The sequence below is a fragment of the Hemitrygon akajei genome, chromosome 13 (genome assembly GCF_048418815.1).
Source record: "Hemitrygon akajei chromosome 13, sHemAka1.3, whole genome shotgun sequence".
NCBI lineage: Eukaryota > Metazoa > Chordata > Chondrichthyes > Myliobatiformes > Dasyatidae > Hemitrygon > Hemitrygon akajei.
In genome coordinates, this window is record NC_133136.1 from 104,065,329 (window position 1) to 104,092,330 (window position 27,002).

General features: G+C 41.0%; 1 protein-coding gene and 1 long non-coding RNA gene across 4 annotated transcripts in view; one reads left to right on the forward strand and one right to left on the reverse strand.

Moving 5' to 3' along the window:
* The window catches only part of fras1 (Fraser extracellular matrix complex subunit 1), a 518,421-nt gene that overhangs the window by 424,364 nt on the left and 67,055 nt on the right, over nt 1-27,002 (forward strand). For all 3 annotated transcript variants that reach the window (XM_073065197.1, XM_073065198.1, XM_073065199.1), the window contains exons 50-55: nt 7,990-8,140; nt 10,189-10,348; nt 13,936-14,104; nt 17,082-17,328; nt 20,223-20,567; nt 20,858-21,018. In XM_073065197.1, the coding sequence (XP_072921298.1) occupies nt 7,990-8,140; nt 10,189-10,348; nt 13,936-14,104; nt 17,082-17,328; nt 20,223-20,567; nt 20,858-21,018 (1,233 nt within the window). The remainder of the gene's footprint in view (nt 1-7,989; nt 8,141-10,188; nt 10,349-13,935; nt 14,105-17,081; nt 17,329-20,222; nt 20,568-20,857; nt 21,019-27,002) is intronic.
* The window catches only part of LOC140738095 (uncharacterized), a 90,191-nt gene continuing 69,642 nt past the window's right edge, over nt 6,454-27,002 (reverse strand). Inside the window, exons 2-4 of the long non-coding RNA XR_012101307.1 lie at nt 9,241-9,337; nt 6,843-7,046; nt 6,454-6,553 (exon numbers count right to left, since the gene is read on the reverse strand). This is a non-coding gene — a long non-coding RNA (uncharacterized lncRNA). The remainder of the gene's footprint in view (nt 6,554-6,842; nt 7,047-9,240; nt 9,338-27,002) is intronic.

Consider the following 27,002-nt stretch of genomic DNA (forward strand, 5'->3'; position numbering starts at 1 on the left):
ATGGTGCCACCTCCTGGTGGCAGTGTGAATTTGCATGTGGTCAAGAAAACAAGAACACTCACTGTTTGTATCCGTAGTGACTGTTTTTAATGAAGCTTAGTCAGAAAGGAGCTATCAGAAATTTAGGAAGTTGACTTTCTTCTCCAACCTTCTTACTTCTTACTCCAAATGGTATAATACGTATTTATTCCAAAATATCCAAATAAATACCATTATTTTGTCTCTGTCAGATTCTAACTTGCGATTGTATGCTGGCTATAATTTCCCATTTTCTCCGAGTTACCGCAAGTCATATGAGCTGAAAATAAGCTTTAACATTATGGAGATGTTCCAGGTTTGTCTTAAAAAAATTAGTACAACTGAAGCAATAATAACTTGCATTTAAATATTATCTACAACAGAAAAATATACCAAATTGCTTCACTTAAGCCAGTGGTTCCCAACCTTTTCTATGCCCCACACCCCCAGGAAATGTTTGATTAATGTTCGCACCCCCTACAAAAGTAATATCACATTTGAAGATGAAGAAGTCTAATTTCTAATTTTTGAACCACAAATTGAACCACATACAATACTACGGATGAACAAGTTGAACTTAAAAAAATAATCTTTTAACTCAGTGCATAAAATGCAAATATAAATTGAGCAATTAGATTCCAATTTATTCAGAAAAAATTGCAAACAGTAAAATCAATCCCAATTGTGAACATAAAATTCAATGACTTCTTTGCTCCTGCTTCTCATTCATGATTTTGTCAAAACATGGAACTTTCTTGCTGACTGCGATCCGCAGGTCTGCCTGTGGACTCAGGCGATTCCTAGATTTTGTCTTGATTGACAAAAGAGAACTGAATCCAGATTCACACAAGTATGTTGTTGCAAATGGAATGAGGACACGGAGTGCTTTTCCACCAAGTCTTGGGAACATATCCAGTGCTGCACACCAAAACTCCTCCAAAGTCTTGCTTTCAAATTGCATTTCAAGAGCTCGATTTGTCCGCAAATAAATAAGATCTTCCTTCAGCTCTTCATCATCTGACATTTTCTCCAAATTGTAGGAATATGGATTCATGATCCATTCTTCTGAAATCTTCAGGTCTGCAGCAGCAAAATATCCATCAAACAATTCTGACAGCATTTCCAAATGAGCCACGATTTCTTCACACACAGTAGGAGTTATGGATCCAGCATCATCAACCATCTCTTCTAGTGAAGGAAAATTTGAGAGACTGCCGCTTTCCATCCTTCGACGCCAAAGACATAACTTTTCTTTGAAGGCATTCTACTTTTCATAAGCCTTCAATATGTTTATCCCTTTTCCTTGAAGAGAAACACTCAGGTCATTCATAAGAGTGAAAATATCAGCTAATTAAGCCAGCATTTGGGTGAATTCCTGTGATTTCATTGCCCCAACTAGATCACATTCACGTTCCTCCAGAAAAACTTTGATTTCTTCCCGCAGCTCAAAGAAGCGGGTTAAAGCTTGTCCTCGTGACAACCAACAGACTTCTGTGTGGAAAAGCAAAACTGAATGCTTACTTCCCAGACCCTCACAAAATGATTTGAAGATGCGATGGTTCAAAGCACGCCCCCTGATCCAGTTGATGATCTTCACACAAGTATCAAGGACTTTCTTCAAATTTGGAGGCAATGTTTTTGATGCCAAAGCATGCCAATGAAGAAAACAATGGGTAACTTGCAAGTCTGGAATTTCCTTTTTCATCAATGCAGAAAAGCCAGATTTATTTCCAAACAATGCAGGTGCCCCGTCAGTGCACACAGAACCAATGACTTTGATATCTAAATCATGTTTGGCAAAGAGGTCTTTCACCAGCTGCATCACATCCTTTGCAGTTGTGTTTGTTTTCAGATCTTTACAAAGCAGGAAATCTTCCTTCATAGAACCATCATTGACATACCTCACTAACGTGACGAATTGACTACAACTGGTGACATCAGTTGACTCATCCAACTGAATAGAGATTTTAAGAGGACTAGCTCTGACATCTGAGATGACTTGGTCCAAAATATCTTCACTCAAATCACTGATTCGGTTGTGAATGACATTATTTGATAGGGGCACCTGTTCAATTTTTTTTTTCTTGCTTCTTTGCCCAGGATAATTGTTGCCATTTCCAGTGCACATGGCTTGATGAGATCTTCTGCAATTGTATGGGGCTTCTTGGATTTGGCCACTTTATATGCCACTTGGAATGCAGCAAGAAGTAATGATTTTTCAAACAGAAACTAAACTTAATTTTGGAAGAGTTCCTTGTGAATCAAAACGAGCTCTTTTGATTTTCAATGACCCAACATCATGTCCTTCAACATCAGCTCTGCCATTGCTTGTTCTTGAAGCTTGGTTGGCTTCAGATTTGAGTTGGAAAACACAACGCTACAAAGAATGCACTGGGGTTTTTGCAAGCCATCATTTCCTGTTGTGCAAGTGAAACCAAAGCACACACAGTCATCATTCCATTTCCTTCTTTTTGACATGATGAAGGGTTAAGGGTAAAGAGAAAAATATGAGCTAGTATGAGAAAAACTATCTGACTAAGTCAGGGATGACCGCTTTACTCAACCAGACACGACTATAGCGAAGTATCGCGAGAAATACACTTTCGAATATTATATTATGATATTATCTGCGGTTACGCCAAGATAAATCATCAGGTGGAAATGCTACGGGGACGCGACGTGACTTATTAGGCTACTCTCTACTGAATTTACACACCTATTTCCGATGAGTACCGGAGATATGAACTCCCATCACACGTTTCAAAGTCCTCGCTGCTAACCATGATACCTCCTCAACTAACACAATTCAAAATTATCAACGATTCAAGAAAAAAACCTTTTAATAGAAAAAAACCTTCGAAATTCAAAAACTTCTTTAATGCATTGAGACAAATACGAATGAATGACTTCAGCTGCTTTTAAAAATTTTATAATTAAATAATTTACCTACCGTCTGCGGGTTTGGTTTTAATGTGAAGATGTTACTCGACTGTTGATTTGGGATGTATAAAGATTTTGGCATTATGAGATGATTTTTAACTCTGAGATGTAACCTTCTAGCTAACATTGATGTGACCCCTCAACTCTGAGGTGTAACTTCCCAGGTAACACTGATGAGAATCCTCAATGCTGACTCGGGCAGCGGGAGACTGGAGTGAGTTTACGTCTCTCTCGATTTGGGCAGAGGGAGACTGGAGTGTGCATGGGACAAATGTTACTACCACTTCTCAAGGCACACTGGCAGCTGGCTGAGTGACGACTCGTGACTTGTCACTCAAGGACACAAACCACTCTTTGTCGCACCCCCTGAAATTCCATCTTGCACCCCCTGGGTGTGCGGGCACCCCAGGTTGGGAACCCCTGACTTAAACACTATTAAATGAAACTTAATGCCAAGTACATTGGAAATATAAAAGATAACCAAATAGCCAAATATTTGGGCTTTTAGAAGGGGGCTGTGGAAAAGCAGAGATTTGGAGGAATTTCAGATCTTTGAATTTCAGCAGATGGAGACTGTTCAAGAAGTCAGAGCAAATCCTCTTGCATTTGTACAGAGCCCTGGTGAGACCACACCTGGAGTATTGTGTACAGTTTTGGTCTCCAGGGTTAAGGAAGGACATCCTGGCTGTAGAGGAAGTGCAGCGTAGATTCACGAGGTTAATTCCTGGGATGTCTGGACTGTCTTACGCAGAGAGGTTAGAGAGACTGGGCTTGTACACGCTGGAATTAAGGAGATTGAGAGGGGATCTGATTGAAACATATAAGATTATTAAGGGATTGGACAAGATAGAGGCAGGAAATATGTTCCAGATGCTGGGAGAGTCCAGTACCAGAGGGCATGGTTTGAGAATAAGGGGTAGGTCATTTAGGACAGAGTTAAGGAAAAACTTCTTCTCCCAGAGAGTTGTGGGGGTCTGGAATGCACTGCCTCGGAAGGTAGTGGAGGCCAATTCTCTGGATGCTTTGAAGAAGGAGCTAGATAGGTATCTTATGGATAGGGGAATCAAGGGATATGGGGACAAGGCAGGAACCGGGTATTGATAAGGAATTGATCAGCCATGATCTCAAAATGGCGGTGCAGGCTCAAAGGGCCGAATGGTCTACTTCTGCACCTATTGTCTATTGTCAAATAAAATCAAGGATTCTTAGGAGACCGGAATTGAAGGAATGCTGACATTTTGGAGAGTTTTATGGATAAGGATGTTACAGAAGAGCTAAGGCCATAAAGGGATTTGAAACATAGAATAAGAATTTCAACATAGAAACGTTGTTTAACTTGGAGCCAAGGTGCAAAGTTATCATAAATAGTATATTTTGGTATTAACAATTCTTCAGTTTGTTAATTCACCTGTCATGTCAAATAAACCCAGCCCTGATCTACAACAGACTTGGACTTGCGAGTTCATTGAACATGCACAGAAAGCATACATTTTGATTTACAGGGCACCTCATTTTGTGTTATTATTTGATAACTCCATTTGAACCAATGTATAATCTCATGTGAATAGGTAGAAAGCTGTAAGTGGGACTAACATGGTAAAGTCCAGTAGGAAAACGAAGATATTGTATTGGATAGAAATAGCATTAGCAACAAAACAACTTGAATGGGATAGCTTCATCAATTAATGTTTGAAATCAAGATTAAAATAGATTCGAGATTTGATAGAGATTTTTAATCGCATGATAACCCTTTTAAAATGTGCACAAATACTCAAAACAATAAAATTTAATTTTGATTGCATTATCTTTCTCAACAAAAATTGTTTTAAGATTACTTCACATTAACCTAAGTATGGAGTGGAAATTGGGAAGAAATTACAGATGTCAGAGATCTGAAAAATAGATAGAAAATGCTGAAAAACACAAAACAAGTCAGTGGGAAGAGAAATGAAGGTAATATTTTAGGTCTTGACGCTGTTTCTCTTTTCACAGATGCTGCCTACCCAACTGAGTGTTGGTCCAGTATTTTCTATTTTTAAGCTAAATAACAAATGTTGTGCATTCAGAGTAGTCGTTTGAGGGAATAAATACCTGTGTAGTTGCAATGTGTATATCTGATGGCCATCACCATGCATAATGACAAAATTCCTACCTTAGGGGAGGCCTTGTCAAATTGAAACCCTTCTGACCACCAAAAAGAGATTTGAAAAATTAGTGTCCTCTTTAAATTCCTTCACCAGGTAACTTTTTAATGTATAAATTTATTTTGGAACAGTCTTGCAGCAATATTTGAATAATCCAGAATGCTCAGGGCTTTGGTGCCAACCCAGTAGTTTGTTATGGGCTTCTGGATGTTATTTTTGTTTATACTGTACACCAACACATTTTTAAGTTTACTTTTTCTAAATGTTTCATAGCTGTTATAATATGCATACCCATTAAGTTTAAAGGGAATGCAGGATAAGAAAGCCAGGTGATTTTTTTTAAGGGGACTCAGGAACTGGGGCTCCTGGAAACTTTATGTGGGCCGAGGTACTGGGGTTCCAGTCTGTGAGAATGTATGTAGGAACGTGGGACCTGGTGAATTCAAGAAGAGCATGAGAACTAGGTCCCTGGTGATTTTAAAGACAGCCTATGAACTAGGCCCTGATCTGTTAGAGGGCCCACAGGAACTGAGGCCATGGTTTGTTAAAGGGAGCCGTCAGGAACTACCACCTGGTGAGCTGGATGCTGAAAAAGGGAGATTTCTGAATACCCAGATTGTTTTGCTGGTGTTGTATAATTCTAATTTGGTTAAGTATTTTGTGTTGGGCATGCATACAATCATCATACATTCTGAAATATTTTGGCAGGAAGAATAGAAATTACATGCTTTTGCTCTACATCAGGAATTTTCCCAGAGCTTCTCCATTACATCCACCATATTCAACATAATTTTATTTTTTCAATATGACATCCTGCAGACCTTTTTTCAGAGTTGGTAAGGGCATCAAGGTAATTGCAAGCTGCTTTGCGAGGGGAGATCACCTGCTGCCCTCCGACCACTCGTGCCTGGACACACTGATCGCTCTGGTGTGCCTCTGACCATGGTCTTGCACTGAGAGACCATCTTACAGAACTGGGTCAGGGACACAGAGGGCCTCTCCCAGCTTATAACTGCTAACAGCGCAAAATTTTAGAATGACTCTGAACCTATTTCAATATGTAAAAAGACCATACTGAATTCAGTTTTTAAATGTAAAGGTTTACAGAGTCAAAGCACATTGATGCACATGCACACACAGTACTGTAGTTATTTTTAAAATTTATATTTATTTATATGGGAAAAATTTGTGAGGGTTCGCAGACCCAAAAAATAACCTACCAAATCATGCCAAATAACAGATAAAACCTAAAATACAGTAACATATAGTAAAAGCAGGAATGATCTGATAAATACACAGCCTATATAATGTAGGAATACTTTCTACAATTACTGCAACACTGTCCACTGCAGCGCAAATCTCACGCAAGGGCTGTTGGCAGCGCTCCCAGCAGAAACACTCTTTCCAGTTACCTTTGAAGTTTCTGTGAATCGGCTTAGTCACATCAGAAACTACAAAAAAGACAGTGAAAGCACGTCATCCTTAATACTGAGACAGTGCCGAAGAAGTTGCAAATCTACTGGAGGAACTCAGCAGGCCAGGCAACATCTATTTATTTAGAGATACAGCACGGAACAGGCCCTTCCAAGCTGCACCACCCAGCAACCCAACCATTTAACGCTAACCTAATCACAGGACAATTACAAAGACCAATTAAGCTATGAAGCTACCAAATAACACATAAAAATACACAGCCTATATAAAGTAGAAATAATGTACGCCCAGTGTAATTTCACTTACCGGAATTGGGGAGACAGTGAGCACACTGATGATGGTGTGTTAGGCTGAGTCGTCGGAGGTTGGGGTGGTGGGAGGTAGAGGAGACTGGGGTGTCATCTCATCATCGTCTGTTTCCATCAGGGCAGGCAGGTCACCTTCTTCTATGTCTGCCTGTCTCGATGTTGAAGGTCAAGTTTCGTCGTCTGCTGTGGCTGATGTGGAAGGCTTGAAAAACGACAGTATGCTTGACTGCTTAGCCCCACGCATTTTTCTATCACACAGTTCTTTGTAAGCACTCAAACCATCCTACAAATATGCCCTAAACCTACGTGCCCTTTCAAAATTAAAGTCGTACTTTTCTGCAATCATTGCAGCGTGGTCAATCACAGCGAAAATCTCACGCAATTGCTTCCCATTTAGTTCCTGGACGTCTTCACTTTTGGGCCGTTCGCTACTGCGTTTGGCTTCAATTGTTATCCTTTCCTCTTCATCAGCCCCTCTTCATCTCTCAGTTCTTGGTCATGGGATGCCAAAACCTCTTCAATATCATCTTTGTCAACTTCCATAAACCCTTAGCCAAACTCACTATATCCTTACTTCGTTCACTACGATTGAAACGCTTCATTATGTCGAGTTTTACGCTAAGTGTAGCACCCTTACCCACTCTTTTAGGCTTTTCCAATATCTTAGAACTCAACTTGCTAATGGATGCACAAAATAAATTGACATAAAGCACAGATGCTCACAGGCATGTGTTTAAGCAATGCCAGCTAGAATGCAGTTCCGGGGGAGGAGCTCGGCTGCTCAGCACGCTGCCTTTCTTTGTAACAGTGAAAACACCTTCTGATTGTGAAAACAGGTAACTTTTGTAACAGCGAGTTGACGTAAAGTGAACGTTCGAAAAACGGGGGACACCTACATATAGAATTCAGCAAAAGATTGAAGTACAAACAGAAAATACAGCAGATGGTGCCACACTTCTGGAGAGAAACCAGATATTTTGGGTCAATAAACTCTCATAAGTTTTTTTCTGGAAGATTAAAGTTCATTTCTATTTTTTTGATTTTAATCTGCACCTACATTAATAACTAGCAGTATTTGCATGATTCTATCAAAAATGTTCTTTCACGTATCACAGTTCTGTAAAATGTCAATATTTCCCAATCAGGCTATGAATCTGATCACCAAGAGGGAACTGTTGACTATTGATCCTGACACTGAAGACAATCAACTGGTTTATGAGATTACCTCTGAACCGAGCCATGGGCACCTGGAGAACAAGCTAATTCCTGGAGTTCCTCTAATAACATTCACACAGGGTGAGCCCTTGTAGACTACTTCTGATGCTTGCATGCAGCCATACCTGTTTGAAATGTAACACCCTGATGCAACAGACAATATTAATTGTGTTTATCGAGCAGTCTTTCTATCAGAGTATACAGGAGAGAATTTGGAGGTCTTTTCCTATTTCTTGTAGGTAATGAACACAGAGGATATTATCAGTGACTGGGTAGAGTTAGTTCTGTGCCTTAAATGTCATTTTTCTCAGATGTAGTTAGTGTATTGTCAGCCAGAGCTGCCTTACTCCAGTGCCCAGGAAGAAATCTTCCACCATCTCCTCCATCCCACCTCTCCCAGCCTAATGCCAGACTAAGAAAACTTAGCTGTTCCCTGTTTTTTCTTTGCAAGTGCTGCTAGGATATAGGTTGTCAAAAATCCTTGCATCTTGCATCTACAAAGTTACCTGGTCTATTTGTTTCTGGAAAATTCAATATAATCAATTTATCACAACCGCCCCTTTTGAAATCCACTGTACCGCTAACAACAGCCTTGCAAAAGAAAGATTCAACTCTCACTTTAAAAAAAAGTTAACTTCTCTGTTCCAATGATTTACATCAGAAAATTCAACATTCCAACTCTCTATATAAATAATATTTTACCAGCACCATATTTGTCATTTTTATGATTATCTTGCTTTTATATCGAGTTTGGTTTGCTTTATTGGTGTTACATCCCAGTGCTCAACACTTGATGACAGTAAAGCTCCTTCCAATCTGTCACATGGAAGCAGCCTGACAAGAGGGTCTTGATAGACAGAGTCCATCATCCCTTTGTATTCCCTTTCTGTTGACCAACATACCAACCTGCTCTTAAGCTGACCTCTCTCTTCAAAGTTCAGTGTGGATGGAATGTGGTCATTAATCGTAAATGACATGTAAGGAACAAAAACAAAGTACTTGGTATCTTTATTGGAAAAACCTTCTCTTGGGTTGGGATGGACAATCAAAAGAATGTGATATTTCTCAGAGTTTTTTGATGTGTTTATCGCAGCACCAGGGTTTCATAAAAACCTCTGTCCTGAACATTTATGAGTTCTCTTTTGCAACTCAAATTTGAGCTGTATGACTCAGGAACATACCTGTGGAGTTTCTGGTGTCCGAGTAAGTTTCTGGTACTGTTGTGTACCAAAGCAACACACAAAGAATGCTGGAGGAACTCAGCAGATCAGGCAGCATCTGTGGAAATGAATAGATAGTCAACGTTTCAGGCCAAGACACTTCAGGAATGAGAAGGAAGGGGGAAGATGCCAGTTTAAAAAGGTGGGGGCAGGGGAAGGAAGCTAGCTGGAAGGTGATAGGTGAAGCTTGGTGGGTGTGAAAGGTCAAGGGTTGGAGAAGGAAGAATCTGACTGGAGAGGAGAATGGACCATAGGATAAAGGGAAGGAAAAAGGGACCCAGTTGGAAATGATAGGTGGGTAAGAAGAGGAGGTGTACCAAGTGGTGTTCTATAGGAGAGTACAGGAAACGGCTGCTGAAACCCCTTCAGAAAGATAATGCTCGAAAAGTTATTCTACAAATGCAACAACATAGAAAACCTATAGCACAATACGATGCTGTGCCAAACATGTACTTAACTGTACTTAACATTCTTCATTAATTTTCTATTTGTAGAGTACAAAGAGTTAAGTTCTGATTATTTTACATAGAACATTCTTTTCCTCCTGTTCCTTCGATATAACATCATTCTTACCCTCAATGTGTCAACCTATAGCTGGGGAAGTGATGACTCCCTCCTGTATCGCGGACACCCTATGCAATGCTACCATCACTTCTTTTGTGGATGGTGTGAATGTTCACCCATTACTGTATAATATTATGGTAATTCTTACACTAGCATCTTATCAGTGTGGCCTTGGCAATCTTGTAAACATTGACTTGTAAATCTTGTACATCTTATTTTTAAGGTAACTTTTTTTTATTTTTTCTTACTTCTCTTCTAATATTTGTATATCTGTGCAATTGTAATGCTACTGTGACACTGTTTTCTTCTGGGATCAATAAAATATCTATCTATCCATCCATCCAGAGGATATTAACTTGGGTTTGATCAGCTATGTTCTAAGTGAAGATAAGATTCAGAAGACGATGGATGCATTCAGGTTTTTGGTGAAAGACAGCAAGCCCAACATTGTCAGCGATAACGTGTTCCACATCCAGTGGTCACTCATCAGCTTTGAGCACACCAGGTAGGAACCTTGAAGGTGTTGCTGTCTTAATTCTGTTGCCTTTGAAATTACCACAGAAACTCCGGCAGAGTTACATGAATGACAATGCTTTGGAACAACTGAAGGCTGTTACCTAACATACAATAAATGCATTTTATAGCCAGTGCACAAATGTTAATATCAAGAAATTTGCTGGGATAATTTTGTTTTGATCTACTTCAGGTTGATATGTTCATTAAATGATCTTGCCCTCTTTCCCCAAGTAAGGCTGTTTAGTTATGCAAGGCCAGCTGATGTTACTTTGGACAGTGAAGTGGACACTGCAGCACCTGAAGAGACCAAGAAGGTTTAAGTGAGGCCTAAGAAGTCACAGGCAGCCCATAACCTTCCATTCACTAGCAGACCTTGCCCCTACTACCTCAAAATAATTATCAATGTTCTTTGAGCAGATTATGGACTTGAGTGCCAAGATTGAAATTTCTAATGACAATCTATTTCCTGTCTCTCAATTGACATTGACCTACAGCGAGTAGAGAATTGGAATCCTGGTAGTAATGGCAGGAAAACTGAATATAATCATGCAGGATGCTATTCATAATTCAGGCAAGATCTTTGTACCCAATGAGGTAGCAGGGGAGGTGCTAAAGATGGAAAGGTGGGCAAGAGGGAGCAGGAATCAATGTTGTTTGTGTAGAAAACAAAGACCTTTGCTGGTAACAAATTTCAGGGAGTGATCCCTCCACCTATAGAGAGTTCAGGAGGGTAGGGAGTCAGAGTGACTGAGGTTCAGACAGACAAGGCAGATCAGATGGGCACTGTCTAAAGGTAGATAAGTCACCTGGACCAGATTGATTCTCAAAGAAGTGACTGAAGAGATAGTGGAGGCATGAGTAATATTCCTTCAGTTAGCCAGATCTCAGTGGTTGGGAAGATGTTGGAGTTTATTATTAAGGATGAGGTTTCAGGGTACTTGGAGGTACGTGATAAAATAGGGCAAAGTCTGCATGGTTTTCTAAAGGGAAATCTTGCCTGACAAATCTGTTGGAATTCTTTGAGAAAATATCAAGCAGGACAGACAAAGGAGAGTCAGTGGATGTTTTTTGATTGGATTTTCAGAAGGTCTTTGACAAGGTGCCACACATAAAGTAGCTTAGTATGCCTGTGGTATTCCAGGAAAGGTACCAGCATGGATAGAAGGTTGGCTGAGTGGCAGAAGACCAGAAGTGGGAATAAAGGGGGTGTTTTCTGGTTGGGGGCTTGTGACCAGTGTTGTGCCACAGTGGTTGGTGTTGGGTTTTCTTCCTTTTATGTTATGCAGTATATCAATGATTTGGATGAAGGAATTGATGGCTGTGTGGGCAAGTTTGCAAGCGATATGAAGATAGGGGAGGAGCAGGTAGTGTTGAGGAAGCAAGGTGTCTGCAGAAGGATTTGTACAGGTTGGGGGAATGAGCAAAGAGCTGGCAGATGGAATACAGTGCAGGGACATGTTTGGTCATGCAGTTTGGCAGAAGGAAGAAGGATGTGGCATGTTTGTTAAACGGGGAGAAAATTTTTTAAAAAAATCAGAGGTGTAAAGGGACTTTGGAGTCCTCATGCAAGATTCCAGAAATGTTAGTTTGTCAGTGGTAAGGAAGATAAATACAATATTAGCACTCACTTTGAGTGAACTGGAATACAAAAGCAAGTATGTAATTTTGAAGTTTTATAAGGCATTGGTCAGACAGCACTTGAAATATTATGAACAGTTTTGGGTCCCTTATCTTAAATAAAAATGTGCTGACATTGCAGATGATCCAGAGGAGATTCAGCAAAATGATCCCAGGAATGAAAAGGTTAACAGATGAAATTTGATGCTCTGGGCCTGTACTCAGAGGTTTAGAAATATGGTCGGGGGTGGGGGGGGGGGGTGGAATCTCATTAAAACCCATCGGATATTGAAAGCCTTAGATTGAATGGATGTGGAGAGGATGTTTCCTCGATTGTGGGAGTCAAGGACCAGTGGGCACAGCCTCAGAATAGAGGGGTGTCCATTTAGAACAGAGAAGATGAGGAATTCCTTTAGACAGAGTAGTGAATTTATGGAATTCATTGCCACATGCAGCTGTGAAGCCCAATTCATCAAGAATATGTAAAACAGAGGTTGATAGGTTCTTGATTGGTCAGGGCATCAAAGATTTTGGGGGGAAGACAGGGGAATGTGGATTGGAAAGATAATAAACATGATGGAACAGACTCGATGGGCCAAATGACCTAATTCTGCTCCTAAGTCTTGTGGTCTAATACAGGAGTGGGACACTCACAAAACTCAATTTTGTTTTTGGCATTGGTTTATTATTGTCACGTATGTAGAGTGGATCGAGACAGTTACTTTGAGGTAGTACAAGGGAAGAAAACAATAGCAGAATGCAGAATATCTTGTTACAGTTACAGAGAAAGTCTACTGCAGGTAGAGAATAAGATGCAAAGACAGGAAGAGCTGGATCGTGAGGACAAGAATTCATCTTTAAAGTACAAGAGGTCCATTGAACTCTTTCAGCAGCAGGGTAGAAACAGTCATTGAGACTGTTGGTGTGTGTTTACAGGCGTTTGTATTTTCTGCATGATGGAAGAGTGGAGAAGAGAGGATATCTGATGTGAGTGGAGACTTCGCTACTGTTGGCTGCTTTTAAGAGGTAGCAAAAAGTGTACACAGGGATCTCGAGGAAAGGCTGTTTTTCGTGATGTCCATAAATGCAGATTCTTGTGGTCTTGTGCAGATCAGTTGTCATACCAGGCCATGAAGCAAGTTGTAAAGAGCATGTAATTACACCCATATTAGACAGGCATGTAGGACCGAGGGAGAAAAAAATATCAACTTTGATATCCACCCACATATGTCACGAAATTTGTTGTCTCTGTGGCAGCAGTACAATGCAATGCAAAGCAGTGGAGGCTACCTCAGTAAATGTATTGAAGATAGGGCAGGTAGGTGGAGATGAGTCCATGGCCAGATCAGCCATGATCTTATTGAATGGCGGAGCAGGCTGGGCGGGCCAGATGGCCTACTCCTGCTCCTATTTCTTATGTTCTTAATATAGAAAAAAACATGAGTGTGAGAGCTGGGGTGAGGTACATGCATTTTATTCATCCTTCCTAACTTTTTTCTGCTACTTTAACTAGTTGAGACAGTTTCCTTCACTTTCTGAATGACCCCATTTTATGATATTCACTGTACTTGGGCATAAACCCAACAAAATATGTTCATACCTGTCCATTTTGGCCAGCTTGTCATATTGTTTCATTTGCTGGGATTTCACTTCTGCCAAAACTGAGGAAACCCTATCTGTGGTCAATGTATAAACCCCTTAAACATCCATGTTGATAATCTGTCTGTTATAGGATTTCCTATTCTCAGTTTTGGTCTGTTCCAAGGAGTCTTGTTAGGCAGCTGGTGGTGTCATGGCACCCAAACTGGACCTCGGGGTGAGTGGTCCCACTTTCGAATCCGGCCGGCTCCTTGCCTGCTTTCCATCTGTGCTGGGTTGAGCATTGAGCTAGCAACTTGGCCTAGTAAAACAGACGGAACTATGAAAGGAAGTCTGATATCAGCTTATTTTTGTTTGCAGCTACAATGTGAGTGAAAAGGCAGGCTCTGTGAGCATCACAGTGAAGAGGACTGGTAACCTCAATCAGTATGCCATTGTTCTGTGTCGTACCGAGCAAGGATCAGCGACCTCTACTTCTGGAGCTGGCTCAAAGCTGGGCCAGCAGGATTATGTGGAGTATGCGGGTCAGGTATGTGCAGGATTGATGTGACTGAGAGTGTATTCAGCATGTCAGTGGAATCGGGAATTAAGTGACATCTGATGGTTACGTGACCGAACCTGTAGCGTTAAATGTTTCAAAAGGCGTGTTTTTCATTGAAACCTTAGCCTTTCTTTCCAGTAGCGATGGATGAGAGCCAGAAGTGCATATGCTGTGGATGTGAAGGACACAAAGACGAGGGATGGTTCACCGAAGATATTGCTGGTGTGGCTGCTGATCGAACACTTCCGTCGAGTTTCTGATGAATCCTCTGTTTGGCAGCTTCAGAAAATATCATGCTTAGTTTACTCACGATAGCCACATTAAAGCACAGCTGAACTCACAGTTGTGTGATTCCAAATATTCATTTTTATTGTTTGATAGATCCAACATGGGCTAGTTTGGGCCACGCTGCCCCCACCCCAGCAATCCCTGACAAACCCAATTAACCCTAACTTAATTGCAGGACAATTTGCAATGACCAATTAGCCTACGCCATATACATTTGGACTGTGGGGGAAACTGGAGAACTGAGAGAAAACCCACACCTACAGGAGGATGCACAGAAACCCCTTACAGAGCATTGCTGTAATTGAAGTTTGAACTTCAGAACGTCCTGAGCTGTAATAGTGTCACGTTAACCACTATACTGCTGTGGCTCCCATGCTTTGTACAATGTGACCAATGTTTCATGTTTTCTGCTACCTCTGTTATTGCTCAGGGTGTGTTCTCAGAGGTGAAAGTGGAAATGGAAACTCTACTGAAGGGGTCGTTGTATCATTATGAGCATTGGAAGTGTTGTAGTGCTTGGACAGGGACAAGCCCAAGCCTCTGACATCTTGTGCTCCTGTCTGCTGCTGTTCCAGGATCCTGGAGCAAACCTTTGCCCCCTGCTGGTACACCTGCAGCGATGCTCAGTGTGAAGGGGGCTGGTGTTGAGTTGGGTGAGATGAGTGGTGAGACTGCTCAGTGCTGAGATGTTTGGTGTGGGGCTGGGACAGAGAATGTGAGCGTTACTAGGATTAGCAGCAGACCACCTGGATTCTAGCATTTTCCTCATGGAAAGATGGAGGTTGCTGTTGTGGTTGCCTGCTCGGATCTTTCCACCTGGATGTTTCCATGGTAACAAGTTCAACAGTCAGCAACTGTTGTTGTAAATAAAAGTTGTAATTTGGCCTTCCAGCAAATATTTTGTATTTAAATATCTTTATATTATGAAATAGTTATCAAATGTTGATAGAAAATCCCTGAACTGTTTTCCATAGACTTCAAACCTCAGAGTAGACGGGTTCAACCTGGTGCCATGTTTCAGAAGCAAATGCCCCAGGTAACTTGGGATTTGACTGGATTACTGGAACACTATTTACCAATTGAGAAATATAAAAATCAGAGTGCCAAGCAGCAGCACCATTTTTTAATGATATCCTATTCTGGGCTGCTTTGACCTGGAGAGGTTGTTAGGTGGAGTACAATTTTTCTAGTAGGTGATAACATTAAGTAGCAGTTGTTGCATTGGCTGGCTGTATAATTTCAGTGCAGCTGATTTCACCTAACTCTACAGTCAGCTTGCCCATATGCATTTTCAGCAAAAATTGTGGATAAGTAAGATCTGAAAGAAGGAACAGAGTGAAGTATACCTGTACCTCAACAGGGAAAAGCCTTGCTAACATAAAGAGAATAGAGTGGCCAGGATGAGTAAAGGGAGCAGCAATCCATGTTTCACCCTGCAGGGAATCACAGACCAGCTTGGAACCTCCCTGATGGCGGCTGGTGAAGGGACCCACGCCTGCCCTTCACTCCATATCTGCATTCTCATTACTCTGTACCAACATCATGGCCTGGTCTGAGTGGGCCGGTCCTGGGCTGAGTCTTGTTGCATCTGGCTGTACATCAGTCTGTCTGCCCCTCTGAACCGTGCCCACTCACTGCTGGGCAGGTATAACACACGACCTACAGGGTGATGTACCCTGGTTTATATGCCTTCTTTCCCAATGTTATTGAAAGATTCAAATATAGTGACTGAAATGTGCAAGGGGAAGCACCTGCTCTTACATTTATCAAGCTGTCCTAAGCCTCATCTGTTGCCTTTGATAGAAACCCAAACACCCTTTGGAATTGGGAGCAGCTTCGATGAGAAATGCAGTTGGTTTATTGTTGTCGTACGAACTGTGGTACTGTGAAATGCTTGTCTTGATACTGTACATACAGATCAATTCATTACGGTGCAATGAGATGATAAAATGTAAAACAATAACCAAATGCAGAATAAAGTGTAACAGTTTCTGAGAAAGTGTGATACAGGTTGACGATAAGATGCAAGGTCATAGCAAGGTAGACTGCGGTCAAGAGTCCATCTTACTGTACTGGAGAACATTGAATTGTCTTATAGCAGTCGGGTAGAAGCCGTACTTGATCCTGATGGTACTTGCATTCAGGCATCTTTATCTTTTGGCTGATGGCAGAGGGGAGAGAAGAGATTGTCTGAGGTTGGTGAGGTCTTTCTGCTGCTTTACCGAGGCAGTGACTGGTACAGAGAGTCTATGGAGGGAAGGCTAGTTTCACAATGCATTGAGATGTGTCTACAACTCTGCAGGTTCTTGTGGTCACAGGCTCTATATAAATTAAACTGCTGCTAAAAAGTGTATCCTCACTCAGATTTCTGGATGCAGGTATAAACACATAGTCAGAGAACAAACCTTATGCACCCTGATTTCCATTGACCTCATTTTCTCTCCAAATTCCTTAGATGGCAAGATCTATACTTAAAAACTCATTGGGATCAGTTTCAGTGCCATACCTAGCACAGAGGTTCATGAACGCCTCATGCCAGTGTTAACAATTATGGCTCATATATACCCTAATATCTTTACATTCTTCCTGTAACTTTTCATGAGTATTGAAAAGAAACAGACATTTCTTCTGGGATTTAAGATATAAAGTTTTCTTCATATGTTTGGCTTTTCATTAGGTTCAATTTGACGAGAGAGAGGATAGAAAGGTTTGTACAATTGTTATAAACGACGACCAGGTGTTTGAAAATACTGAAAGCTTCATTGTGGAGTTGAGCATGCCTGCATATGCATTGCTTGGGAAGATTACCAGGGCCGAGGTGAATATCAATGATACAGAGGATGAGCCCACTCTGCAGTTTGACAAGAAGTTCTATCGAGTTAATGAAAGTGCTGGATTCTTGTTTGCTCCGATTGAAAGGAAAGGTCTGTATATATTTTTTTCTTTCATTCTATGATGTTAACTTAAAAAGAAGCATAAATTTTGATGTACTGTTCATGAGAATTTTGGCCCTTTTCTTAAAGGTGTGATGGATGCTGTCAACTCATTTCTGCAGTCCATCTAACAGTGAATTTTCAACAAATGTTTTTGAATTTTGAAGCCAAAACGACATTTATCCTTGTAACAGACTATTGTTGAAGTTTGGGCCCCTTTGAATTATTGTGCTCCAATTGAATTCCCTGCTCTACAAAAACTTTAACACTTTTTCTGTCAGTCTGTTACATTGTACCAGCTTTTACTTCCTTAGTAAATTCAAACATGTAGTATATGAGAATAAATTGTTTAAAATAAAGGAGTTCTACCAGGATGCATCAATAAATGAACTGACGTTTTGGAGTGTTAACCATTCAGGCCTGGGCAGCAAATAAAACCAACACCCTTACCTCAGAGATTGTTTTATTTATCCAAGGGTAACAATTAAGGCAAAATAGAAATGTATTTTCTGTTCCAAAACTGATTGCTTTCTGACAGTCACCAAATCAACACTAAGTTATCTAGTTCTTGACCTCATTGGTCCCAGCAAGTCGATCAACAGCATTATTAGACTCCTCTTTTTAGCTTTAAATTCACCTCTGCTGAAAGGTGTTGGAGGTTTCATTGAAAAAATAGCGGAACTGTTCCGTACTCGGCTTTCAAAGTGTAGAGAGAATCATAGACCAAGCACGGGATTGTTTTCAATCTATTTATTAATTGATATTCAGTGTGGAATAGGTCTTTCTGGCACTTGGAACCACACTGCCCTACAATTCCCTGATTGAATCCTAATCACAGGACAATTTACAATGACCAATTAACCTACTAACCTGTATGTCTATGGACTGTGGAAGGAAACTGGAGCACCCAGATGAAATCCATGCAGTCACAGGGAGAATGCATGAACTCCTTACAGGCAGTGGTGGGAATTGAACCAGGGTCAGCTGTACTGTAAAGAGTTGTGCTAACCACTTCACTACCATGCCAACCCCGGACTTAAAATTTTCCTTAGATAAATAAATTTACAAAAATGGCTGGGTTTTCTGTTCATTTCAATGTTTTATACTGATATTAGCAAAATAAAGAACTAAACCTTCAAATTCCGAGTCTTGAAGATTAGCACCAAAACATAAAGCAGCTTCTTAGAGCAGATTATGATATTCATCTCTGTTTAGTTAGCCCTTGAGTGTCATTCATCTCAAGAACCAGTCAACAGTTAGGGCAGTTTTAAATATGAGTGAAGTTTTACGTATTTAAGTGGGTTTGCAATCTATCTCCCTCATATTAACATTCTCTGGATAACGTATTAGCTATTATCTACTTTCTTTATGGCGCTACCCCCAACTGTAGCCAATTTTCTTGTCATGATGTAAATTTTGACCTATGGATTTAATTATCAATTGGATTACATTTTATTATGCTGCATATTTGTTGCATCACTTTAAAACCTTCAAGGTGATTTAGCTACTAAATAATTTCCATATGACAGCATGGGTTATAGCAACAACTCAATGATGAATAATTATGAAGTCATGTCAGTAAGCTGAGCAAGAGCTGTATTGCGATAGTGTTAAGATGGTTTGGTATCTTACTTATCTTTCTGCTGCTCAAAATTAAACTAGAACGAAGAAACACAGAGTGTATAGCATTGCTGCACAGAAACAGGGCCTTCAGCCCACAATATTGCCAAGTTAAACTAATCCATCTCAATTCCCTGCCTGTTCCTGTGTCTTTAAACGCCTGTAAATGTTGCTTTAGTATCTACCTCTACCACCTCCTCGAGCTGTACATTCCAGGCACCTACTGTTATGTTTTTTAACATGCTTCTTTTTGACTCAACCATCTCACAGTGCTTTTTTTTAAACTGGAACGTTTGGCTGCACTTCAACAGGTAGGTAATCATCTCAGGTTCACTTAGTATGTCTTTGTCGTCACTGTTATGCTTTGTAACTCCACAACGTTACTCTAATTGAAAGGAAAAGACGCGAGTCTAACTTGGTGTTTACTTTAAGCAAAGCACACATGTATCACATGGTAACGTCATGATGTGTGCAATTTACTTGTTTTTACACATGGCCCGTAATATTTAAATGAACCAGAATGCTTAATCAAATACTATATATACAATATTACTGAAATACTATTGAAATATTAAATAGACTACCACTCTCTCCCTGTTTATATATAAAAGAAGGAATAATTCTTTTCCCCATTCACATTGAAGCTGTGCTCCCTAGTATTTGACATTTACATCCTAGACCATCTACCCTATTGATGACAGTCATAATTTTATATACTATTTGGTCATCCCTTCTGCCTCTGGTCCGGAAAAGAAAGTTCAAGTTCATCCAAACACTCCTCATAGCTCAAACACTCTTACCCACAAAACTATTTTGTAAAATAATCCAGAAAATACTGGAAAGTTAGGCAGCATCTGTGGTACAAGAAATAGATACGACGCTTCGGGTTCAAGTCCTTCTGTTTGATTTTCAGATATTGTAATATAAAGCATTTGTTGTGAATCCATGTTGTAATTAAAACAATGACAAGATGAAAACCCAATTGCCTATCTGCTTAAAGATGCCAGGAGTTTTACAACACAGTAATAATAAACATCCTTTGCTATTGCTTCGACAAGGCAATAGTAATCATCTTAATTTAGGGATATTATTTCCACGTTCCAACTGGAATGCCTTGAATGAGACTGAGATTAATGGAACATCGACATGCAGAGAATTAGAGAAATTAAAGCACAAGCACAATTTCTTTTAGCTTTGGTTTTGTGTGATCCAGATGTGATTTGGAAAGTGTGCGTATATCTCACTGAACTGTGGTCCCTCTCCAGGAGACACCAGCAGTATGGTTTCTGCCATCTGCTACACTCTGCCTAAAACAGCCAAGGGCAGCAGCCTGTATGCCTTGGAGTCCGGTTCTGATTTCAAATCAAGAGGAATGACAAATGACAATCGTGTGGTCTTTGGCCCTGGTGTAAGCATGTCGACATGTGATGTAAAGCTGATTGATGACAGTGAATATGAAGAGGAGGAGGACTTTGAGATCATCTTGGCTGACGCCTCTGACAATGCACGGATTGGGGAAGTTGCTGCTGCCAAAGTAATAATAAATGGCCCCAATGATGCCTCTCTGGTATTTCTTGGGAACTCATCTTTTACTGTTAGTGAAGATGCAGGTAGGCACACAATTACCCCACAGTTGTCATCAGTTGGTAATTTCTGATTGTAATATGAAGAATGGTAAACTCTAAAAGAATACGATGGAATTTTAAAATTATATTGCTATTTTGGTATGAATATTGAACAAGTAAATGAGATGGATCTCTCTCATCGTTATTGTGTTATAACATAAATGAGATTCAGCTTTAAGAACAGAATTTATGAAATCCTAAATTAGCAAAATCTGTGAGCAGTTGTTCCTCCAAAAATTGCTATATTTTATAACAATGAGATGAATTTTTCTTAGGCTCCCTTGAGATACCGATCATCAGGCACGGCAGTGATCTCTCCACCCCTACGTCAGTGTGGTGTGCTACCCGCCCTTCTGACCCGCCGTCTGCGACACCAGGCATCGACTATATCCCCAGTTCCAAGAGGGTTGATTTTGCACCTGGCAAAACAGAAGCGGTAAACTATTTTGTGCCTGAGTATCACAATGTACAAAAAAAAGCAGAGACATATGTGTGAAAGCAGAAGGAAAATAATGTTTTATAACTTTAATTCCCCGTTAATTCCATTGACTGTTAGTCACATCTGCTAGGAAAGATTATAAGTACTTTCAGATACACAAAGACCCATTCCACACTGCCAATTAAAGATTAGTGGTTAGAGCCGATGTTCATAAAACCACAGACAACACTGACCCAAATTTTCCATACTGCCAAAAGTTTCAGTGGTACCCCATATTCTTAACAAGCACTGTGTTATGTGCAGTATGCTGATGGCACTGCATCACTGGCACACAGGGGAGAAGAACTCTGAAACTTGGGAAGATCATAGAACAGCACGAACCTAGACAGGCTCTTCGGCCCACAGTGTTATTCAGGACTAATTAAGACTGACCAGAATGATCTCTTCTGCACACAAAAGGTCCACGTCCTTCCATTCTCTGCGCATCCATATGCATTTCTTAGAACCTCCTAAATACCGCTATCATATTTGCTGCTTCCATTATACCTGGCAATTTATTTCAGACCCCCCCCCCCCCATATGTAAAATAAAACTTGCTCTGCGCATCTCCTTTCAACTTGTCCCCTCACTTTAAATGCATGAACTCTAGTGTTACAATTTTCAGCAGAATTATTACCATACTGGCTGTCTAGCTATGGCTCTGGTAATTATAAATTACTTTCAGTTCTTTGCTAAGTCAAACTAGCCTCGTAGTTTCCCAAAGGTGGAGGGGGGCAAGAAATTCTCACCCATTGTCCTTTATACATCTTCTATAAGAGGACTGATGACTGAAGTCCAGGAAATCTGACATGCTGGCTAGAGATTATTAGTTTCCCTATGAAGAGCAGCAAATGTAAAGCATTTCTCAAAGAACAGATTAATGAAAAGTTTGCCTATCATCAAAACCTCATTGTAGAAGCTATGTGAACTTGGCTGAATCTTTTCTCCTTATACGGGACTAGATTGTGCAGGAACTGGTCCACTTGTTGTGCTGTGCTCCCTGCCCTTTAATGAGGTCCAGATGGTGATTCGGCTTCGGGCCATCTAGCACTGGAGCTCCACCCCAGAATAACCCTGACAAGCTTTGGCTGAAGGCAAGTTTGAGTGGAACATTATGGCAGTTTTTAAAAAATAATCTGTAATATTCAGAGGCACAAAACTATCATAATAAGGAAGGTTAGGAATTCTTCCAGGTGTCAGGGTGGAGATGCATCTCTACCAAAGGAGGTGAAAGGTGCTCCTTCTCTCTACTAGACTGCAAGGTACCCTTGGGCAAGGTTTTAGAATCTGCTTAGCCCCCCCTAATCAGGGTCACATGAAGCCATGGGAGCAGGTGGTAGATAGTCACGTGGGCAGCTAGTGCATATCACAAGTCTCATTTATGCAATCACTGATGCCAGGCAGACAAACAGTCCCTGAAGAGCATTGATAATGGGTGGGGTCGCCCGCCTTGTAAAGACACTGCCCAAATGAAGGCAGTGGCAAACCACTTCTTCGGAAATATTTGCTAAGAACAGTCATGGCCATGGAAAGACCATGATCGCCCATGCCATACAACATGGCACATAATGAACGAGAAATTCTTAAACTCTTACTTCCCCCATTTTCCAGGCAAAGAATCCCATAGAAATTGATGGGCTTTCTTACTCTACATCAGGTCCGATTAAGAGAAGAAGTAGATTTCTCTGCATGATACTGGGCAATCCCTGCATATCTTGTCTCTGCCTTTGGACTGTACTTGGAGCTCATTGAGAGTCAAACGGCTAATCTGTTAACATCAGTCAGCCAGTAAAATCCTGGCTCAGAGCCAATGCTCGCTAACAAGCCCAGGACTACTTGCGTGGGTGCAACTAACTTGCGGTTTCCTTTAAGACTTGGCCTCAGTTAGCGCAATTCTCTCCAACATGGCAGGCTTCTTCAGCTTTGAACAGCATTAGATACAATTACAATTAGTTTCCTATTTGCATATTTCAAGTTTGCTGATTTGCAAAACAAATCTTATCATTGGAAATGCTGTAAATAAAATTTATCTTATTGACATTACTGTGGCTGCCTAGAAAGACATGAGAGGGAAGGAAAAGGAAGACCTTACTATTCTAAACAATGCTCCTTGTCACCACACCTATCAATAAATGTTCATATCATTTAAAGATTAGCTTTTATTTGTCAAAGTTCAAAGTAAATTTATTATCAAAAGTATGTATATGTCCCAAATACAACCCTGAGATTCATTTTCTTGTGGACATACTCAGCAAATCCATATAATTATGACTATAATAGAATCAATGTAAAACCACCCAACTAGGGTGTTCAACCAGAATGCAGAAGACAGTCAACTATGCAAATTCAAAAAGAAGAAATAATAGTAATAAATGAATAAGCAATAAATATCAAGAACATGAAATGAAGAGTCCTTGAAAGTAAGTCCATAGGTTGTGGGAATATTTCCGTGATGGGGCAAGTGAAGTTCTCCCCTCTGGTTCCAAAGCCCCATGGTTGAGGTTTAATAATTGGTGGTATGAGCACTGAGGGCCTTGTACCTTCCTGATGGCAGCAGTGAGAAAAGAGCATGTCCAGGGTGGTGGAGGTCCCTGATGATGATTGCTACTTTCCTGTGGCAGAGTTTCATGTAGATGTACTTAGTGGTTGGGAGGGCTTTACCGGTGATGAACTGTATCACTAGTTCTTGTAGGCTCTTCCATTCAAGGGCACTGGTGTTTCCATACCAGGCTGTGATGCAGCCAGTCTATATACTCCCCACTTCACATCTATCGAAGTTTTAGATGTCATGCCTCATCCCTGCAAACTCCTAACGTGTACATTGAAACATAGAGTGAAATGTACTGCTTGCATCAGTGACCAGCACAGTCTGAGGATTGTGCTGGGTGCAACTCGCAAGAATGGCCATGCTGCATTGCTTCCAGTGCCATCATAGTGTGCACAGAACTCACTAACCCTTACCCCAAGCAAGAGTCTTTGGAATGCAGGAGGAATCAGGAGCACCCACATAGAGAACATACAAACTCCTATCAGACAGCAGTGGGAATTGGAACAGTACAGTGCAGGAACAGGCCTTTCAGCCCATAGTGGTGTGCTGAAATAATTACATTAATCAAATATTTAACTAATCTAATCCCCTCTGCCTACACAATGTCCATGTCCTTCCGTTTTCCTCACATTAATGTGGCTATCTAACAGTCTGTTATTGCCCCTGCCACCACCCCAGGCAGCACATCATATTTCCTTTGAAATTACCACCTCTCACCTTAAATACATGCCCTCTGGCATAAGACATTTTAATTTGAGAAAAAAGGTATTCTCTATTTACTCTGTCTCTCATAATCTTATACACCTCTATCAATCTACCTTTTGCCTCTACCGTTCCAGAGAAAATGACCCAAGTTTGTCTAACCTCTCATTGTAGCACATGTCCTCTTCTGCACCCTCTCCAAAGCCTCAGCATTCTTCCTATAGTGGGGTGACCAGAACTGTATGCAGTACCCCAGATGCAGCCTCTGTGGAATTTTATAAAGTTGCAACATCATTTCCTGACTTTCGAACTCAATCCCTCGACTAGTAATGGCAGGCATGCCACAAGCCACCTTAACCACCCTATCAACCTGTGTAGCCACTTCCAAGGAGCTACACTGCTATCTACACTGTTATGGATGTTTTCCCTTAACACTGTACTGTCTCTTTGCATTTGACCTACTAAGGTGCAACACTTTTTATTTGGCTGTGTTAAACTCCATCTACCATTTCCCCACCCGTTTCTGCAACTGATCTATATCCTGTTGTATATATTACAAGCAGCAGAGGTCCCACTTACGGATCTCTGCAGAACACCAGTAATGACAGACCTCCAGCTAGAATAAGTCCCTTCAATGACTGTCCTCTGATTTCTGTGGGCAAGCCAGTTCTGAATCCAAACGGCCAATTCACCATGGATCCCATGCATCTTAATCTTCTGGATGAGCCTCCCATGAGGGATTTTGTCAAACACATTACTAAAATCCATATAGGCAAAATCCACAGTTCTACCTTTGTCAATCACCCTTGTCACCTCTTTAAAAAAATTCAAATCAGGTAGTCAGACATGAATTTGGACAATAAGAAATTGGAGCAGATTTAGGCCATTGTCATTTATGCTCTTGTCATTTCATCATGGCAGATCCAATTATCCTCTCAGCCCCGATCTCCTGCCTCCCCCCCCCCCCCCCCCACCCCACATACCTCTACATCCCTGACCAATTAAGAATCTATCAACCTTAAATATATGTAAAGACTTGGCCTCCAGGCTGTGTCTTCTGGTCTTTAGACTCTCTCACCACAGGAAACATGCTCTCCAGATCCACACTGTCAAGGCCTTTCACCACTTGATAGGTTTCAGTGAGGATTCCCCTCATTCTTCTGAATTCTAGTGAATACTGGCCCAGAGCCATCAAACGCTCTTCACACGATAAGCTATTCAATCCCGGAATCATTTTAGTGAACCTCCTTTGAACCCCCTCCAATTTCAGTACATCCTTTCTAAGATAAGGGGCCCAAAACTGCTCACAATTCTCCATGAGGCCTTACCAGTGCTTTATAAAGCACTTGTCCTGTATAAAGCCACTCTAGCTCTCCTTAATTAGGCCAAGGTTTTCTAAATACTCATAAATCCTTTCCCTAAGAATTCACTCTTGTAACTTCCGTAGCACTGAAGCGAGACTCACTGGATTATACTTTCCAAGATTATCCCCAGTTCCCTTATTGAATAATGGAACAAAATTAGCTACTCACCAGTCCTCCAGGGCTCGCCTGCTGCTTAGAGAAAACATAAAGATATTGGTCAAGGACCAAGCAATCTCTTTTCTTGCCTCTCTCAATAATCTGGGTATATCCCATCAGGCCCTGGGTATTTATCCACTTTCATGCTCTTTAAGAGATCCAACAGTACATCCTCCTTTACTTCAATGCCCTTGCATGCCAATACACTCAGTGCTGATTTCCCTATTCTCCATGTCCTTCTCCTTGGTAATGTACTCATTAAGGACCTCACCCACATCCTCCACATCCAAGCAAGTGTTTCCCCCTTTATCCTTGAATGGCCGTACCCTATCTCTAGTTATCCTCTTGCTCCTGATGTATGTATAGAATGCCTTAGGGTTCTCTTTAATGCTACTTGCCAAGGACTTCTCAAGGCTTTCCTAATTTCCTCCTTGAGTTCTTTTCTGGCTTCTTTATACTTCTCAAGGGCGTTGTTTGATTCCAGCCTCCTAACTTTCCCTTTTTCATTAAATTCATCCCCTCTTGACAGCCGCCGTTCTCTTACCACACCGACCTTGTCCTTCTTTCTGACTGGAACACACCTGTCCTGTACTCTGTGCACTTGGTCATTCAGCACCCTCCACGTGTCAGGTGTAGACATGCCCAAAAACAGTTTCCCCTATTAACTCTGCCAAGTTCCTGCCTAATGCTCTTATAATTTACCCTTCTCCAATTTAGTACTGTCCCACACGGTGCATACCTATCCTTGTCTATGGCTAAATTAAAACTGAAGGAGTTGTGACCACTGTTCCCTAACTGCTCACCCACTGAAAGGTTGGTCACCTGGCCAGGCTCATTACCCAACACCAGGTCCAGCACAGCCCCTCCTCATGTTGAACTATCTATATATTGATTTAAGAAACCCTCCTGGATGCACCTAACAAATGCTGCCCTGTCTAAACCTTTTGTACTCAGAAGGTCCCAGTTATATTAGAGAATTTGAAATCCCCCCCATGATGACGACCATATTGTTTTTAAAACCTTTTCTCAATCTGCCTGCATATCGGTTCCTCAGTGTCCCAGTGGTTGTTGGGTGTCAGTAGTACAATCCTATCAGAGTGATTGCACGCTTCCTATTTTTGAGTTCTACCCATATAGACTTAGTGAACTCCATGATGTGCCCTCTGAGTGCA